Here is a 20772-nt window from a genome sequence, read left to right on the forward strand (position 1 = left end):
GATTAAATAAGATTTACCCAAGTAGATTTTGGCAAATGTAGATTGTAATTTAGTATCTTAATCTGGTTATATGAATTGTCTTGGACTTGCGAACATAGGGCTAAAATAAGACATACTTTAGCTGAATAATTCTGGTGACTAATTCCAGTGCATTTTTGAACAAAATAATTCTGAATAATACAAATTTCTAGTAGTTATGAAAAGTCATAAAATTTGTTTATGTGGTATATTATGAGTTTCATCTGTAGTTTTGGCAGTCCCCCCCATCCATATATATTAGTGAGTATGTACAGAATATCTTAGAATATCAATTACTGGCTTTTCTAAGTAGTTAAAAAAAAATTAACATATAATTATTATTGAAAATAATAATTATAAATAAAATTAATGTAAAAATTAATAAAAATTAACATATAATGTATTATTTGTTTCGGGGTGCAGGTCTGTGGTTCATCAGTCTCCATAATTCACAGTGTTCGCATAGCACATCCTCCCCAGTGTCCCTCACCCAGCCGCCCCATCCCTCCCCCCCCCCCCCCCAGTAGTTTTTAGTGCTGTTTTTAAGTTCTTAACTGAAGTTGCTTTTAGATAGATTGTTTTGAGAAAAAAGTACTTCTAAATTGAATTATTGCCAAAGTAAGGAAAAATACATTTGGGAAGGGAGAGTTGTATATTAATATATGAGACATTTTACCTTTAGGTTAATGTATTTATTACCAGCCTCAATTTGTCGTGTTTAGTTATTACAAGTATCTTTTGTCCACTTTTTTCCCAGATAGTATGATTGGCTGCAGAGCTGTGGTAGTTTTGACAAACCTTGATTGGTTTAGTCGGCCCGTAACTTGATTGTCTTCCTGAGTCTATGTATACTAATGGCCCCTTTACTCTGGCCTATTCACTCAGGCTCTCCCACTGATTTTATTGTTCCTGCCTGTGCTTGGGGGGACAAGGAGATAAACTAACTTGGTCATCATCATTAAGTCAACTTTTAAACCTTATTTGACCTTCTGTTTTTCTTTCTAAAATAGGGTTTTTGACCTCCGTTCCCTTTAGCCCTACAGTCCCAGCCGTAGTTGAGGGACTCCTTACCTTACCCATTGGCTTTGCTAACAAGGATGTTGACTTCATAATGAATCTTTTTCCTTTCCCACTTCCTTCCTTCCTCCCAAATCTTTGTAGGTATTAAAGCCACTGAATCCACAGTCTGGTTGCGTGTTTCCATCTTCGTTTGGCCTTTTCATTTACCCGTGTTTGTATTAGAAATTATATGTTAGAGATCGCGTAATCCATAGAGCTTCCATTAATAGTATATGACCTATTGGTTTAGTCCTGCGATTTAGTTTAGATTTAGTTTATAATGTTAATGTTATTGGAAACTTACTAAAATGTCAAGTGAAACAATCCAGTTGTATTGATAAAACTCAGCATCTAGTGGGTCAATTAAAGTTTTCATTTCGTTACCTATCCTTCTCTTTGTCTTTGACAGTTTTTTTACCTTGTTGCAGAAATGTATTTTCTTTAGTTCTCTTACCATAACAGTGAGCATAAAATCTCTCGGCAGATTTATAGTCCTTTTGGGTTTGATGAGAAAAACAGCACTTTAGATTCAACACTTTACAAAATTATCGTTCTTTAGTGAAATTTTCTATAGATAAAAATTAAGCAGAATTTTAAAAATATTCCTATTTCCTTTAAGCCATTTATAGAGTGTAGTATTTCTTTTTTTAGAGAGAGCAAGTGCCTGTACATGTGAGCAGAGGTGAGGGAGGGGTTGGGGGGGCAAAAGGCAGAGGGGAGAGAGAATCTTAAGCAGGTTCCACACCCAGCATAGGGACATATGATGGCGTTGGTCTCACCATCCTGAGATCATGAACTAAATCAAGAGTCTGAACTTAACCTACTGAGCCACCCGGGTACCCCTAAAGTAATCTCACTTTAAGTGAAAATGCCCCACCCCCTGAACCATGGGCCTTATTTCTGGTATCTAATCTGTTTATCAAGAGCTGTAAGAAATGTGCAGAAAATGCCCCCTTTTCTGTCACACTGGTGTATTTTCACAAATCATATTGTGGAAACATTTCTCTTGTATTCTGGTTATAGAATATAATTATTACTATATAATAAATGTAGAACACTATATATCATGCCATGTATTAATATATAATAATATATATTAATAATATAATATAGAATATCATAGTTACTGTATAATCAGTAAAATTATATAGTGAAATTTTTAAAAAGTAGAAAATGATAGAGAAAGCCAAATTGGAAGAAAGGGAATTTGGAGCTGGTTGTGGAGTAAAGGTGGTATCACAGGGGATGGTGTTGAATTATCTTTTGAGAAACTTAGAAATGAACTGCAGAAAAACCTAACAGTAGTAAGGCTTTTTTGTATCTCTTTTGAATATGTTTCCATTTTGGACTGATACGTTAAGCTTCTTAAACTTTGCATTAGAAAGATTTACAAAGTTAACACTAGATACTTGGCTTCCTCTGATGATCACAGGAGAGTTTTATAATTCTCTAAGTCAACAGTTTGATTGCTATGGCTTTACCTTTATACCTTGGTAGACTTTTATTTATAATCTAGATATTAGGAGTGAATCACAGCCAGAAGTCATTTGAAGTCCCTGTTTCTGATAAGGTGGGCTACTGAAAGTACTGTTTGTGACTCTACAACGAAGGTCTGAATTTCTTAATTCTTGTAAGTATTCAGTTTGGCTATGCAGATATTTGTCTTGTTTTTACACACAGTAGTGCCAGAATGTAAAAGTTCTTAAAAAGCATAGTCAGGGCAAGATAGTCTATGTCCCATGACTCATTTATCTTATGTTGATTGTTCTTTAGAGCTGTTTGGTTTATATGTCATATTAACATTGACTATTGATTTCTTTCCTACAGCATGGATTTGTGGTATCATTTCTATCACTGTCATTAGCCTGCTTTCCTTGCTAGGCGTGATCTTGGTTCCCATCATTAACCAAGGATGCTTCAAATTTCTTCTCACATTCCTTGTTGCACTAGCTGTAGGAACAATGAGTGGAGATGCCCTTCTTCATCTACTGCCCCATGTAAGAAAACTTTTTAATCTTTAAAAAAAATATATATATATTTAAGCTAAAAGTGTCCTTCATTACCAAGCTATGTAGCACACTAACCTAGTATTTGTTTTATTTGCTTGTAGGATGAAGTATTTTTTCCATTGCATAGTTTTAATAGCAACACTTTTGAAATAAAAATAGCAACAAAAATTGGTAACATCAGTTTTACTTTTTCCCTGTCACAGTGTATACATACCAAATCACTATGTCGTACAGTTTTACTTTTTCCCCCATCACAGTGTATACATACCAAATCACTATGTCGTACACTTTAAGTGTCTTACAGTTTTGTAAGTCAGTAGAGCTGAAATTAAAAAAAAAAAAAAATATTGCTCTGTTAGCAGTTCTGAAAATGAATACGTTAAAAGGTCTTTATCTGTGATCTGTGTATCAGCTGTATCAGGAAAGCCTTGAGAAGAAATACATTAGGGTCTCGCAGTGATTGTGCCCCATGGCCGGTGTGCCCAGGCGTCATATTTGCTCGGGAAGAGGTGGATGCGCTCCGCTGACAGTTTCGAGCATCGAGCCCTTTGCACTTGGGGCTGTTTATGTTTTCGCCTGGCAGACCACTTATTTTCTTCTATTCCGGGACACTTCTTTTTATTTATTTATTTTTTTAAAGATACACTTATGTGAGAGAGCCAGACAGAGAGTGTGGGCATGGGTGAGCCAGTGGGGGGGCGGGGCAGAGAGAGAGTCCTCAGGCAGACTCCCCGGGGAAGGCGGAGGAGCTCCGGCCCTGGGCTCCATCCCCGGGCTCCATCCCCGTGAGCAGGAGATGGTGACCTGAGCTGAAACCAAGCGTAGGAAACTCAGCCGACTGCCCCAGTGCCCTGTTTCTCAGGAGACACTTCTGATGTTATGATCTCGTGCCCACACGCCTAGTTACCTTGCTTCTTCTCCTCGAGGTAGGAGTATTTTATCCAGTATTACTGCTTTTACTTCAAATTATGAAAATCCTGGGGCTTTTTCTTTTCCAAATATAAAATTACAGGTTTGAGATGTGGTGGTTTTTTTTTGTTTGTTTGTTTTGTTTTTTTAAAAATATATATTCTTACCACCTCCTTTTGGAATATTTGGGAGACAGAATTATATTTTCTTTTTAAGTAATCTCTGCACTCAGCGTAGGTCTGGAGCTTACAGCCCGGAGATCAAGCAGGAGTTGGCTGCGCTCCCAACGGACCAGCCAGGTGCCCCCAAGAATTGTTGGTGTGTTTTGTGTAATCTTTCTCCCTGTCTTCACTTTTAGTGAAGATTAGAGATAGATATCTGGAATTCTATATGGCAGGGCAGTGCCTTAAAAAATTGATTAGTGAATCTTCAAATTGTGAATATGAGTTTTTTTTTTTTTTGGTCAGTTGATTATTAGTCGATTAGTTACTGATTTCCCGCTTTGTCCCCGCCCCCTTGCTTCCCCTTCCGCCAGTCATCAAGAATAGTGACATCTTCAAAACCGGGCCTAATGAGAACAGTGAAGCAAGTCTTGAAGTAGTCAAGTTGAAGTAGTCTTTTACTGCTATTAAACTTATTTTTTAATAAGAAATATTAATTCCTTAAAGCCGAACGGTCTTGCCTTTGAGAAGTTTAGAACCTTCTTCAGTTGGCCACTAGCAAGTGAGAGGGCATACAGATACTCGAAGGAAGGAAAAGACTTTAGACTAATTTTCTAACTTTGAAGGTCACTATTGTGAAACTTAACTCCTTTCACAATTAAAAAAAACTTTGTGTCTATACATTTATTTTTGCTAAAGCTTTAAGATGTGGAAAATCAAACACATGTTTAAGTATATGCTTTTGCTGTTGTTCTACTGTGTAAGCATAGGTAACATCTCACTTTTTAAAAATAAAAATACAATCAATTTAAGAAAAAGTTAGATTACAGGGATTTACGGGTCATGTATGACCTGCTGGTGAAGTAGTTTGTTTTTACGAAATGTTAGGCATCTTGTTCTTGTTTACTTCAGTTTGCAAAGGACCCTCCTGCTTGATGGTCTCGCTACAGTATGAATCTTAACCCCTAGAGGCATTTGAGTTTGTGGTCTTCGTTTCAGAGTGACCATGGAACAGGCAATACTTCCCAGGCCACTTAGAACGTCAGCATTAAATAGAGGGCGACTTACAGTTCAGTGAGATAATATTTACAGAACCACTTTAAAAATTTAAAGATATTTTTTTCTGTGTTCTCTAGGAGATTATAATCTCAACATTTTAAAAGGCATTTTTAATTACATGTTCAGAAGTTTTCGTTATTCTTATTAATAGTCTCAGGGTGGACATGATCACAGTCATCAACACGCGCACGGGCACGGGCACGGGCACGGACATTCTCACGGACACGAATCTAAGAAGTTTTTGGAGGAGTACGATGCTGTATTGAAAGGACTGGTCGCTCTAGGAGGCGTCTACTTGTTATTTATCATTGAACACTGCATTAGAATGTTTAAGCACTACAAACAGCAGAGAGTAAGTATTTTTTTAATGGCTTCTTCCATTTTCTGAGATAAAAAACGTAACAAAAAATTTCATTTTCTGGCCACACGCTTAATTGTGATGTTGGTAGGTATTAAAGGAAACACGGACAGTGATCTTCGCTGTTTCGGTCGTTATGTTGGTCATTCGTGGTCCAGATAGAGCAGTCTTCATTTCAGTTCCTTTGTTGGATTTTTTTCTGGCTGACTTGAATAGGATAGAAAAAGCTGTGGGCCAATTTCTGCTTATTTCCAAAAAAACCAAAAATGTATAACTAGAAAACAAGTCTCATGGGTTCATTTAGGTCTATTTTCAAGTATAAGTGGCTTTCATTGTCCTGTCTTTCAAGGAAAATGTTTTCACACAACACATTTCCTCATCAGAAATGCTAATGGTGAGGCGGCTTTAGATCCGGGGTTTCGGGGTTTCGTAGGAAGGAAGTAGAATGAAGTGAAGGGAGTGGCGGGAACCCCCCGGGGGATGATGTTAGACTATTGATTAAATACCTGCTTGTCATACACTGTGTTGCGTGGCACATTTGTGAGTATCAGATAAATACCTAAAATAATTTTCCCCCTAAGTAATTTCAGGACTACTACCACTGACCTAACCTTTTCACAGCCGTTCACGTCTGTTTCTGAAGCTCTGTCTCAAGTGCTTCTCAGTAACATGTTTGTGGTACTAGTGCGGATTCTCTTCAGTGTACCCTGCTGAAGAGGAACAGTGTGTTCTGTCTAGAGGACGTTTAAAAAAACCTTAGACAAAAAAGAGGAAATTCTTACATTTTGCTGGTTTACTGCAAATAGTTAAAAACAAAAACAAAAACCTTTTTCCTCAAAAACAAAGGATAGTCATGATCATAATATGTGTACAGACCACTCTTAAAATACAACCTTTATGTTATTTTTATGGATGTATTTTTTTTGTATATGTATGTGTTTTTTTCTTTGAGATAAAATATGGTTTAGAACCGAGCTCTAAACTGGGATTCGGGGGAGTGATTCTAATTCTTGCCCAGGCACAAACTGCAGCTGTGAAACTCTGACTCATTTATCATGATTTCCACTTGCTAGCTAAATCTACGGGAAATAAGTCCTACTTTTTAGATATATTTTCGTATCATATTCTAAATAATATATTTAATTTAAATTGGCACGTTTTAGTCTGGACATCATTATATTTATTTGCCCCCAGAGAAAGGGTGATCCACATGATGTGCCAATAAATTAGTATCCAAGGAGTGGGAAGAGGGCCTGGGAAGGATCCGAAGGGAATGAAATCGAGCTCTGTTCTTTGCAGGTCTTGTGGGAAGGTTGGGTGAAGACAAGAGGAATGGGGGAGGAATGCCAGGCTGAGCGCGGCCGCAGGAAGTGAGTCAGAAGGGGAGCGATGGGGGCTTGAATTTCCAACCACGTCCTAGGAAGGGGGAGTCCTAGGAAGGGGGAACGAGAAGCCGATTAAGAGGATTTCTTTCAGTGAGAGAAGAAGAGTTGATCATTGATGACCTAAGAAATGGAAGAATTTTAGGGTCTATTGCAAAGGATACAGAGAAGTTTTGGAATTACCGTGAAGCCCTAATTTTCCTCAGTTGTGTATACCTGCTAATAACACCGAGGCAGCAAGCATTAATATATAATATGTACAAGTTATTAGAGTCCTCATAACTTACAGATAAGTATAAAATGTAGTCTTTCAAGAGATCAAAATAGTTTCCTGTTTTTGTTTTTGTTTTTTTTTAAATCATTTAAGCTTGGTCCCCCTTTTGAATTTAAATTTGCTGGCAAAATTAAATAGGTTTGTTTTTGTAAACCAGTATAGGAGAAGAGAGCCCCCAGAGCTTGGTAGTTCTTTCGTAGATTTGAAATTGTGGGAAGTCAGTAACTGAAGGGAGCACCCAAATCTAGTAGTAAGGAGTCCTTCAAGTGTGTCGAAGAAAGGGACCTGGGCAGGTGAATCAGTGCTTGTCTTTTATGATAAATAGGACAGTGAGTAACCAGAGGAGAAAAAGTATATGGCATTTTTTGAGGAAAGGGAATTAGTGATATTTGAACAGAACAGACATTCGACCATCTGTGTGGCGGAATCAGTTATTGAAAGGAAGCTTCCAGAGCACAAATTAAGTAATACATCAGATGTTGACTGGGTTCAGCAAGTTGAGGCTTTGAGGGTAAACGATTTGGCAAGTTCTTAGGACAGCAGACAATCGGAACCAAAGCAGTTAGACAGAATCCCAGCTAGTGTTTGCATTTTCTTCTTAACACTTCTGTACCGGGGTTGGCGATTGCTCCCCAACCCCCCCCCCTTTCTTCCCCTTCTTCTTTAACTCACGACTGCTGTTTTGTTTCTCCTCTCTAGGTTGTCTCCATATTACTTTGTTCTGACAATCTTGTGTTTCCCCAGTTCTGTTACTTACTGCTATGAAGCAGAAAAACGCACAGCTTACTGGCTTAGAACAATTATAAGTAGCAGTTTATTATTTCTCTTAATTCTGTGAGAAAATGAGGCGAGATTCACCAGGAAGTTCTGCTGCTGCACTGGGGATCCGCTGCGGTCCCTCACCGTACTGCCTTCAGACTCCGCTGGCCTGGTTTGCCCTGGACAGAGCGGGGGTAGAAGGTCCCCAGGTGGTCTTTGCCTCTGCCACATGGCCTCTCCTCGGGGTCTGTCCTGAGTTTCCCCCTAGCATAGTGGCTGGCTTCTAGCTTCCCTGAGCAAGAGCAGAAGGTGCCAGGCGTCCGCAGAGCGGTCGCGCAAGTAGCCCGTCGTCACTTTCTTGCGTTCCGTTCGTCAGAAGGCCACAGCTCATTTGCTCCCTTAGATCTACAGAGATTGGAAGTAGAAGTGTAAGTGGGTGTGACTTACACCGATAAAAGAAGAAAGCGGACTTTGGCAGATAGGAGAATCCAACCTAAACAATGAAAGACAATAATTAGGATTCATTAATAATTGAGGATAAATTAGATGAGAAAGAAAACTGTATTGCAAAACTGTGAAGAGTCGGTTACTGATAGGTCGTTTTCACACATCGCCACATTTAATCCTAAGAATCTGTCATTCTTATTTTACAGATGAGCATTCTTACGCCCAAGTCTCACAGAAGTAAACTACAGATTGGGGGACTTTAATGCAAGGGTGATTCTGGCCATTATGTCCCATGTAGGGAAATGTAAGATTGCATTCAGGACGATGAAATTCAAAGGAATGAACTTTAGTTTTTTCAGAACTTCTTTTCCCACACACTATTAAATAAGGCAGATACTAAGCGTATTTGACATTTCACTCAGGTGCGTGTAATACAGTTCTGTGTATCCCAGTCTATACTTCGGAGTAGATGAATTACCTTTTAGTTGAGTCATTGGGAAAACGAAAAAGTGACATATAAATTCAGTTGGCTATTTTATCTAGTTAGACCCCTTGATTAATCTCTAAAAACTTTTTCTCACTTTTTTCCTAAATAATTTATGAATAAAATGTTAGTGCCATTTATTCCTGTAGATGTTAGTAAGTAAATATTGTTGTTAATTGTGGCTGCAGATTTGATGCTAAAAGCAGATTCTTTTCAGGGAAAACAGAAGTGGTTTATGAAGCAGAACACAGAAGAATCAACTATTGGAAGGAAGCTTTCAGATCACAAGTTAAATAACACACCAGATGCTGACTGGCTTCAGCTCAAGCCTCTTGCCGGTAGGCAACAGTTCTGACTAAAGAGAAACTTTTAAAATATCAAAATTGAAATATTGCTTCTAAACTGTGCCAGTGTTTGAAATATCTCGTTTTTGTGGCTTTCATAATACTAGTTTCCAGCTTGTATTTTCTTAAATGTGAGTGTGTCTTGTGATTTTGTTAGTGTTTTCTTTTAGCCTTATTTATTCTGAAATGTGGGACTAACTAATTACATCACAGGGCAAGGAATCTATTGCACATTTACAGGGAAAAAAAGAATGAAACAAAAAGGTTTTGTAAGCAGTATGCTCGTGTTATTTTTAGATCTTGACAATGCAAAATCTCCGTGCCCACCGCATGGGATTGGTTTCGTCCGGAAGAGGGCGAGTGGCGAGTGGCCTCCGTATAACAAAGTCTCTGCTCATCCATTCGTCCCTCCTGTTGCCCGATAGATGTGATGAGCAGCTTAAGATTTTCAAGGAAACGTAAAAAATTCTTTTAATCTAATGTTACCTTTTTTTTTTTTTTTTAAACCTGTGTTTCCCTGGAGTATACAAATGATTTTTTGCAGAAAAGGGGCAGACAAGACTCTAACTGTATTCCGCTCCAAAATACAGTTTGAGAAGTAGTCGGCTCTTTGTCACATAATAAACAGCTTCTGAAAACTAGGGGAGAGGCCAACCTCAGTTAAAAAAAAAAAAATTTTATCAGATGTTGTCTTCACTTACATGGATTTCTGAACTCGCTTCTAGTGCTGATCTGAGCAGCATTTTCCGGTGGGTGGAGCTTTGGGGCGTGCCAGCTACTTAAATTCTGTTTTTGTTTTCTTGCGTGATAAGGGAATGTTAGAGTGGGTAAACTTTAAGGTTCCTTCTTGCCCTGGAAAACGGTGGGTCCATTGTCTGGTCCTGTAAATTCTGCAGTAACTTTCTCCCCTTTGGTGTTCATGATGTGCTCGTTAAGTTGCCCGCTCTTCTCACTCTGCTGCTCTGGGTCTCAGCGCTCCCACGTACTTCATCGGCTTCATCTTTTGGACGCTCAGAACCCCAGTGTGTTGGGTGCACATGTGTCTTTGCTCTGTTTGCTCTTACACGTTTACTTGGGACTTGTAAAAGACATTCACTTGAGAAATGTATATTGCACGGCTATTCTGCCTGACTTGAAATTAGCAAAGAAGCGTTCATGTTGATAAGATCTGTCCTCTGCTGTTAAAAATACAGGAACGGATGACTCGGTCGTTTCCGAAGATCGACTTAATGAAACTGAACTGACAGATTTAGAAGGTCAACAGGAATCTCCTCCTAAAAATTACCTTTGTGTGGACGAGGAGAAAATCATGGACCATTCGCACAGCGATGGGTTACATACCGTTCACGAGCACGACCTCCACGCCGCTGCCCACAACCACCACGACGAGAGTAAAACTGTGCTGAGGAAACACAACCATCAGTGGCACCACAAACACTCTCATCATTCTCACGGGCCCTGTCACTCCGGATCTGACCTGAAAGAAACAGGGATCGCTAATATAGCCTGGATGGTGATCATGGGGGACGGCATCCACAACTTCAGTGACGGCTTAGCGATTGGTCAGTGACTTCATCTGGGGTCAGAATTCATTGTTCTTTAAGACCGTTTTCCTTTGTCCACAGGTTAGGTATTAATATTATGAATTACAATACATAAGATTAACTTTGGGAGATGAACAAATACACTGTCATAGATTGCTCTGGTCGTGTGATTTTTTTTTTTTTTTTTTTTTTTTTTTCTCTTTCCCAGGGGCTGTGTTAAGGTTTTCAGTATAAGTTTATTTGGGGCGTAGAGATTAATTTTACTGGATTTTCCTTTGAACATATAAATGAATGTCTATAAATACTACTTTTATAACATTCCAAGGCATAATCACCATATGAATGGTGATTTAACATTTTATTTTCGAATTTATTAGATTATTAAATTATTCATTTAATGGTGATTTCCAAGGCATAATCACCATATAAATAGTGATTTAACATTTTATTTTCAAACACATTTACAGGACCCTGAATGTATAATTTCAATCCTAGTTTTAATAATTCGTTTTTGCCTTTGAGAAGGTGAAGAAAAATGTACATGTTAAAAGTCCATTGCACCAAATTCAGATACTACGTTAGAGCCTTGCTAATAATGTGAACTGATATTACTTAGTCTAGGAGAATATTAAACATGATTCATTCATGATTTTCTTTTCCAGACTTGACTCAGAAGTAGGCTGTGGTTTCTTCCAGAAAGGAGAGGCCATATTTTTGAACCAACAGTAGCCGTCCATGTTAAAGAATAAAGAATTTTACCAGGAGAATCAAATGTAATTTATACCTCTGATATTCAGTCCTCAAGACCGTCAGACAAATAATACTTCGTGGCATTTACACTCTAAACCCAGAAAAGTTCAGATGAGGATAGTAGCCATTTAGGTATCTTTAAATATCTATATGGGAGAGCAAATGAAATCATAGACTTACAGGACTTAAAATTTAGCATCAGGTTTCCGCTCAGAGACAGAAATGCTGAAAGCCGTTATACTCTCGAGCTGCTAGTGAGTGAGAAGGAGACCCTCCCGGAGGATTAAATTTCTCGGGGAGTATTTCCTTCACGGAGTCACTCTCTCTGGTAGTCACACACCTGTTGCACTTGACTTACGTGTTCACAACGTACGGAGTCAGGTAGATGTGAGTCACGCGCGTACCGTGAAGTTAATTTAGGTAGAGAAGAGAGGCTGTACCTGTCATCGTTAGTGAGGATGGGAAAGCAGAAGTAAACATGACTTGACTTTGTTTCTATCCCCGCCTCAGGAGCAGCTTTCAGCGCCGGACTGACCGGAGGAATCAGCACCTCCATCGCCGTCTTCTGTCACGAGCTGCCGCACGAGTTAGGTAATGCACAGCCTGTAGAGGGGCCCGGGTTTTGTCGAATCTGAGACTTCTTCAGTGATAAATGTGTCTAAATTTGGGAGCGTTTAAACATAAAAGTGGCTGATTGCAGGCATACACGTGATCATTCTCTTCTTATATAATGTGTGTTATATGTGCCTAAAAATGTACATTGTTTTATATGTATGTATTTTTAACTTATATCAACAGTATTACCTTATATCCCTTTCTGTTCCTTGTCTTCTGTTTCTGATCATTACGCTTAAAAACTCCAGGTTCTCATGAGTTAATTTCCTATGTTGCTTCTACCCAGTACTCAGACTTGCGCATTTACCACATCTTACATATTTACCACTTAGTACTGGATACACCATGCCTTTAATTTCCTGTCATCACAGATAATGATGCATTTAACATCTGTACACTTTAGTGCTTATAGGCTCTTCTGAGAACATCTTTTGGGCTTCTACCCAGGAACAGAATTGATGGATCCCAGGATATACATACCCGAGAAGTGCCACATTACTGTCCACAGTGGCCGTACCAATGCAGTTTCTAACCAGCAGTACCTGAGAGTTCTTGTGTTTCCATATCCCTGCCAGGATTTGATGTTAAGTTCATTAAGTTTTGTCAGTTTGATAGGTGTAAAATGATAGTTTTTTGTTGTTCTGGTCGGCACTTACTCACCTACCAATGATTTTTACATTTTTTTAGTTTCTCTCTATGTGTATTTTTTTCCTGTAAATTGAAAAACATTAGATGTGAACATGCATTCATCACATAGAAAATGGGCAAGGGATATGGAGATGACATTGAGAGAAAAAAAAAACTCCGTCATTTGAGTATGCAAGGAATTTTTCATGTATGAAACATCTGTCATTTGACTGTGTTTAACTGTTTTTGGTGGTAGCAGTAGCTTTATTTGCTTACTTTGAATAGAGTTTATATATGTAGTTTGCTTAGAAAATTATTAACTGCTCACAAAAAGCAGAACAATGTTTTAGTGCTTACTTGGTGCTGATTCTTTAAGCCCGATTCCATACTTAACCAGCCTTGGGCACGTGGTCTTCTGTCTTGGTTCATGCCCCGTCATTCTTACCCTAAGTCATCATTGCCTTCATTGTCGTGTGCTTGAACAGTTTCCATAGTGTTTTATCTAGTTTCACCCTATTCCAGTCCATCGCATATACCTTATCCTAGATAGAGATCTTCTCAGATGTGACTTGCTCACGTAATCAGAATCTTCCAGTTGCTTCCCTTATGTATGGAGTTAGAAGCTGAGATTCCTTCGTCCTACCTGAGGTGACCTTCCCGTCTGCCTGTTGTGTTAGGCTTACTCACTGTACTCGCTGTGCATGTTTTCTACATCACCCAAACCTGATTCACCAAATACACGGTGGGTGCTTCAGCCTGTTCTTCACTTATACCGTTCTCCTACTTGCGCTTGTCCTGCCGCTTGTGTCCCGAGTTAATCATGTTAACAGTCCTTTTCCCCCTCTCACTGCAGGACTGCCCTCTGGTCTCATGATTGGATTCCTTTTTCTTCTAAACTTTGTCACTTAACTTTCAGTAGGTCTTTCTTTACTTAGTATATATCATTTTAGGTGTCCTGTTTCTTAAAATGTAGGTTCTTTGGGTACAGATACTGTATCTTATACCGTTTTCTTAACTGCTTTCCTATGTTAGTAAGAACGTGAGCTGCTAATTTGCAATTCCATAGCAATGGAAATCAGAGCTATCAGTTCTTCTATGTGGGTAACATACTGCTAAGGATTTTAGCCTTCCGTTTTCCTTTTGTACTCGCTTAGAACTAGACTTGGATAGTCCTAGACACACGTCCCCAGTATACGGGGAAAACCTTCAGCTTCCCTTCCTAGCCACTTCCTGCTCCCATGGTGGGTACATCAGGCCACTTCATGGTTCCTGACAGCAGAGAGGCTGGAGATTAAGGGTGGTTGCCTTTCTACTACTTACTCCTTTTTCTCTCTGTAGTTTCTTGTTGAAAAGTGACACGCAAGGAAAGATAGCCCCACGTAAAACACATGCAGGACAGATCTTAATGGCCAGGTAAGCCCTGGATCCCCAGAGCGGAGTTCTTGTAAAAGGTGGATTGTCGAACTCTGCGTGGGCCAGGACTCCTCAGTGAGATCTTTGACCACAGATCTCTACCTGTTTTACCCCACAGACCAGAAGTCGAGAGGGTACTGTTGCTGTGAGAGGAAGCAACAATTTAAAGTATATTGAGGAGCACCTGGGTGGCTCAGTCAGTTAAGTATCCAACTCTAGATGCTGGCTCAGGTCACTGTCACGGGGTCCGGACACCGAGCTCTGCGTTGCGCGCAGCACCTGCGTGGGAGGCCGCCGCTCCCTCTCCCTCGCTTTCTTCGCCAGCTGGTGTCCGTGCTGTGCTCTCTCTAAATAAGTGAATAAATAAAAATCAAACTTTTTTTTTTTTAAGATTTTATTTATTTATTTGACAGAGAGATCACAAGCAGGCAGAGAGTCAGGTAGAGAGAGAGGGGGAAGCAGGCTCCCCTCTCCGCAGGGATGCTGAGGCAGATGTGGGGCTCGATCCCAGGACCCTGAGACCATGACCCAAGCCGAAGGCAGCGGCTTAATCCACTGAGCCACCCAGGTGCCCCAAATAAAACTTTTTAAAGTATATTGAATTTCGCCAGCAGGAAAGAAGTGAGACCCTAAGAAAATGTGCATTTCCCCCCAATACTTAGTGCTAAATCCACATAAACTCCATATTCTAGCTGCCGAAGCTCATAGGGATGAAAGAGCACAGCTCTGGAGGTGATAGAAGATGCTTTGGACTTTGTATCCATCAAGGTAGGAAGTAGTCTACTGACCGTAACCAGAGGAAATGGTTGAAAAAGAGATTATACAGCCCTTTTTTTTTTTTTTTTTTTGCCTTTAAGGCACAGTGATAGGCACTTTGGTAAAATAGGCCTGGATGAATGTCCTACCCTGATTATCCACTCTTAATTGGAGAGGAAGGGAATCTGGAGAGAGAAGTATAGAAACATCTTCCAAGGGAACGATGAATCCCCTTGAAGATGAGATAGAAGCATGGCAGGTAGATAGAGATGTCTTCTCCCTGGTGAACAGGTGAAGGTATTGGCAAAGCAGCGTCATCCGTCACATTCCAGGATATTGATTTGATCTAAAACCTCTTTGGCCCTAGTTACATTTTTTTAATTATGAATTCTTCAAACCATTCTTAGATTTTTATACTGAAGTCATCATACCCTAAGGGGTAAAATGTGTTTAAATTACATATTAATGCATTAAAAACTGACCCTTAGTAATTCCAAGTTTTATTGTTCCTTTTCCGGACAGATTGCTGTTTCTCTAATGGGGTACCAGGTGGGGGTTTGCTTTTGTTTAGGAATGCGATAGGAAAAATTGTAGTTTTAAGCCTTAGAATGATACACAGTTCAGGGGAATTCACTCTAAGAGGGGTGTAGAAATAGAAACCATCTGAGAAAATAGAAAACCTTGGTCTCTCATTGCATGTTTGTTCCTGGACTGTGGTAAGGGATGAAATTGTCTGAATTATTACTATTCTTTCTTCTCTTTTTGCTAAACTTGTATAGCTAAGTTTAAGTAAGTTACAGTATTACTCTGTTGTATTTACTCTGCTTTCTCCCCACTCCTTCAGTAAAGAACTGCATCAGCATTTGAATAATTTATAGGAAAACTTGTATTAAAACCTATAAAGGGGAAATGAGAATGGGGATAATTCAGAACTCTCTTCTTGACATCAAGTAATGTGTTCTAATTTAAAGGAGTAACATTTTGATAAATGAATTTATCCATATTATTCAGACTCAGCTCAGAAAGGCTATGGTGCTATCCATTTTTTCCCTTTCCTCTTGTATATTTAAGGGGTAAATAGAATTTCAAAATAAGATTTTCATAATGTGCTAAATTGTCCAGGGAAAATTGAACATTCACTATGTAGATTTATACATGTGTATACTTGCATTATTTAAGGCAAAAATAAAGAATCTTAAAATACATCCTTGTTTTTAAAAATCTTAATAGTTGATGTTAGCAGATGTTAACGTAATTATAGCACTGGATCACATTAACGGCTTTGACAGGTACACCTCATTCGTTGTGCTAATAATGTCCTTTGTCAGCAGAAGGGAAAGGATACTGATTTATCAAAAGATGAATAGATTTGCTTGCTTGGTGTAAATCCCAACTGTATTCCTTTGATCTCTTTTTCAAATGTTTGTATAGATTCTTACTGAGAGGGGGAGAAAAATATGCAGATACCTTTGAGAAATTGTCATCTAAGATGAGAGTAGGACAGAGATATATTTTAAATGAAATAATTCATCTTATGCAAGATCATTCTACAGAGATCACTTACGCTGCTATATATTGGCAGTGAACAATTGGAAATTGAAATTTTTTAAAAGTAGTTGTATAATAACACCAAAAAACATGAAATGCTTTGCTTTAAATCTTAACAAAATATGGATAGAGTCTGTATGCTGGAAACGACAAATCAGCACACAAGAAATCAAAGGAGATTTAAGTCTGAAGAGAGTGTAGCAGGATTATGGAATGGAAGACTCAATATCTTTAAGATGCTAATTTTCCCTGTAGTTTGTGCATTTCCAATCAGAATACCAGTAGGCTTTTTCGGAGCCTTTTCAAAATTTTACAGGGAAAGGGAAAGGAACTTGGATAGCCAAAAGAATTTTGGAAAAGGACAGCAGAATTGACTTTTTAGACTTGCTATAAAGCCACAGTAATTGAAACAATTTATATTGGTGAAAAAATAGACACATAAATCAGTGGAACAGAGTAGAGTTCTCACATACATGGCAACTTCATTTCAACAAGGTGCAAAGGAAGTTCCACGGCAAAATGATCGCTTTTCCAGCAAATGTTGCTGCAGTGATTGGATATGTAGTGGGGGGGAAAAGCTCCAAAAACCAAAAACCCCTCACAGTAGGCACAGATTATCTAAAAATAGGTCATTGATTTAAATAAACAAAGTGTTTTGGTTTTGGTTTTGGTTTTTTTTTTCAAGAGAGAGGAGGTGAGTGCTTGTGCAGGGGCAGGAGAGGGGCAGAGGGGGGAAGAGAAGCCCACGTAGGCTCTAGGCTCTGCGCGCCTGATCTCATGACTGAGATCTTGACCCCGGCCTAAATCAAGAGTCTGTCACTTGAACCAACTGAGCTACCCAGGTGCCCCATTAATAAAAATTTTAAAATACAGGTTTTCCCTGCTATCCAGAAATAGTGTTCCTACTGAAACCTTTTGTAAGCTACAATGGCTTAAAGCTAAGAAACACTATTAATGCAGAAGTCCTTCAGCATTCCTGGACCCAAAGAAACCTCTCTTAGGCTTTCGAGACCTTAGGATATATCTTGCTGATGGATGCACAAACGAGCGAGAAAGCACAGATGGTCACCTGGTTCAGAGCTATGGACGCCGAGATGCTGAGTCGGCTTCCCGGGGGAGGAGCTGGGGGCCGCCAGTCTTTCTGCTCGGGTACGTGCTGCAGGGGCTCACTGCAAGACAAAGGCGAGTTTCCCATTCTGCCTTTTTTTTTTTTGTAAAAGTGAAAATCCTCCTCAGATTTTTTTGTTGTTAGGGAAAGCGGTTACTAATGTAGGTCTTTAACAAAAATGAGGTGGCTGTAATGTGAACTGTGGCACAGTGGGGCTTACCTCTGTAAGACGCACGGAAGAAGACACAAGAGAAAGTCTGCGTTACTGGATTAGGCAAGTTATTCTTAGACACAGCACCAAAAGCAAGATCCATTAAGGAAAAAAGTAATAAAATTGGACTTTATAAAGATTAAAAACTCTACACAAAAGGAACGTTTATTAAAGGAATGAAAAGACAAGGTGTAAGGTCTGTGAAGAAATATTTGAAAAATATTCCGAAAGACCAAAGACTTTTAGGAAAGTATGTAAGGAGAGTCGTATTAGATGGAAACGGGAGAATGGCCAACGAGAAGCCATTGATAGAGAATGTCCTAGCAGAGTACTGATTTTTCTGTTAACATCTTCCTGTTAGAAATTAGAACCTTGTAACCATAAGAATTAAAAAGGAAAAGATCATGTACTGCTTGTTAGTCATATAAGATTAAGATCCCCTATTTTTAAAGGTTTGTTTATGTGTGGATGTGTAAGTGACCTCTGCGGCCAGCCTGGGGCTCAAGCTAGATCAAGGGTCACGTGCTCTCCCAGCTGGGCCAGCCGGGCCCCGAAGACGGCTTCTTAAGGGAAAGAAATGCCGCCGTATTCTACATAATACCTCGCACTGCGAAGTGTTCGATGATTGATTGGATGTTTGTACATTTAATAACTGAAAAGTTTGTTACAATTAGTTGAAATTGATGTTGACCCTTTAGCTTTAAGACCGTTATTTCTGGCAGTATTTATTTTTCTAGTAAAGTTTCTGAGCAGTATGTAACCCTTTAAAAATTTTTTTTTTAAGATTTTTACTTATTTGAGAGAGAGATTGAGGGAACGAAGTGGGGGGAGGGGCAGAGGAAGCAGGCCCCCCGCTGAGCAGGGAGCCCCATGCAGGACTCGATCCAAGGACCCTGAGATCATAACCTGAGCGGAAGGCGGACACTTAACCGAATGAGCCACCCAGGCGCCCCTTAACCCGTTTTTCCCTAGTGGTCCAGCTATAGACACATGAGTGACAAAGTCTCTAATTTTACATCTTTAGAATTAAGTTTTAATTTTTTTCTCTGAAAAAAATAAAACATAAATGTGAACAGCGGACAATATACTCAAAGAGTCTGTTACCTCTGTTTTTCTTAGGCCGTTTCCCTTTGGAAATACGGCAGAGATCAGAGAACAGAGCTTTAATTGTAGCTCACAGAAAAAGCAGTGACCAAGTTCTTTTTTTCTGTTGTTTCTGCTTTTTAAAAAAAATATTTTACTTTTCACATTGTACAGAAAATTGGCCTTTTTGATGTATGGTTCTTTGAGTGTCAGCATGTATGTAGTTTTCTGTGACCGTCCGCCCGGCCAGCAGGCGCGGAACAGCTCCATCCTCCCAGTAGTCCTTCGCGCAGGCCCTGCGTGGTCGCCCCCGTTCCCAGCCTGCTTCAGGCGACCTTGGCATTCTTCGTCACCACAGTTTGTCTGACGTGGAATCATACGTACCTTTCAGACTGTCTTTGAGCATCGAGCCTGAGAGTTTCACTCAAATTTTGCATGTATTAGGTTTAATTTAGTAAGTAACTTTTTATAATAAAACATCTGTTATTCAAGGCGTATCTTTTAATATCAATTCTTAATTTTGGTTTCTGTTTTTCCCCCCTAAATTTGTGCATAAAATCCTGTGGTTATAAAACTCTCACATTGTGTCTTCACTGTAGGTGATTTTGCAGTTCTTCTGAAAGCGGGCATGACTGTAAAGCAGGCCATCGTCTACAACCTCCTCTCCGCCATGATGGCCTACGTAGGCATGCTCATCGGCACGGCCGTCGGCCAGTACGCCAACAACATCACCCTCTGGATCTTCGCCATCACTGCCGGCATGTTCCTCTACGTAGCCTTGGTGGATATGGTAAGCTAGTTCATGTTTTTCTTGTTCATGCCAAACTGTAAACAGCGTGCACCTTCCAAAAATGGAAGAAATCTCTGGATATATTTGAAAGACTATTTTAGAAAATACGTACCCCATTTCAAAACATGATATCCGAAATAGCCTACTAGAGAAAGACGGTTAAGCAGGAGGATGTCTTTGGAAATCAAGTTGAGATGCTGAGAATTTTGGACCAAAGGATATTACTATTCAAAGTAATCCAGTATTTAGAGATAATTATTATACTATGAAGATTTTGTAATGTTAGGGTATAATTTTTTTGTGGTTGTTAATAAATCATTCTTTGAGCTTGTTTTATAGCAAACAGGAAATACTATATCTCTTAGGTAAGCCAGTCTTCTGCAGAAAATGGTGTATATTCCTAGGGATTTATGCAGTTTCCCTCATTTCTGACTTTAAAGTTAACAAACTTGAGTTAACACTAGCAACTAGTTTTATTTTAATTTTACCTTAGTGTCTTAAATATGTTAGGCAGTATATTTGCAGAACTAGTAACTTGATTACTTGTTGTTTTTATTTTGTTTTGATTTTTCGAAATTATTTTTATTAATATAAATGTATTATTTGCCCCAGGGGTACAGGACTGTGAATCGCCAGGTTTACACACTTCACAGCACTCACCGTAGCACATACCCTTCCCCAGTGTCCATCACCCCACCCCCCTCTCCCGACCCTCTTCCCCCCAGCAACTCTGTTTGTTTGTGATATTAAGAGTCTCGTGGTTTGTCTTACTTTTTGTTTTTGACTTAGATATTATGTTCACTTTCCTTGTGGTAAGATTTGTCAGATAGTGTCATTTCAAAACTTCATAACCTACATTTTATTTTTTTTAAGATTTATTTATTTATTTGTTTATTTGACACAGAGAGAGAGAGATAACAGGTAGGCAGAGGCAGGCAGAGAGAGAGGGGGAAGCAGGCTCCCTGCTGAGCAGAGAGCCCGATGCGGGACTCGATCCCGGGACCCTGAGATCATGACCTGAGCTGAAGGCAGAGGCTTTAACCCACTGAGCCACCCAGGCGCCC

At 39.4% G+C, this 20772-nt stretch overlaps 1 protein-coding gene across 2 annotated transcripts in view; it reads left to right on the forward strand.

The window, feature by feature from the left end:
• Nucleotides 1-20772, forward strand: part of SLC39A10 (solute carrier family 39 member 10) — a 136426-nt gene that overhangs the window by 108180 nt on the left and 7474 nt on the right. For both annotated transcript variants that reach the window (XM_059393093.1, XM_059393092.1), the window contains 6 exons: nucleotides 2905-3074; nucleotides 5367-5567; nucleotides 9137-9257; nucleotides 10457-10825; nucleotides 12068-12148; nucleotides 19518-19708. In XM_059393093.1, the coding sequence (XP_059249076.1) occupies nucleotides 2905-3074; nucleotides 5367-5567; nucleotides 9137-9257; nucleotides 10457-10825; nucleotides 12068-12148; nucleotides 19518-19708 (1133 nt within the window). The remainder of the gene's footprint in view (nucleotides 1-2904; nucleotides 3075-5366; nucleotides 5568-9136; nucleotides 9258-10456; nucleotides 10826-12067; nucleotides 12149-19517; nucleotides 19709-20772) is intronic.

Source organism: Mustela nigripes, chromosome 3, assembly GCF_022355385.1.
Source record: "Mustela nigripes isolate SB6536 chromosome 3, MUSNIG.SB6536, whole genome shotgun sequence".
Classification (NCBI taxonomy): domain Eukaryota; kingdom Metazoa; phylum Chordata; class Mammalia; order Carnivora; family Mustelidae; genus Mustela; species Mustela nigripes.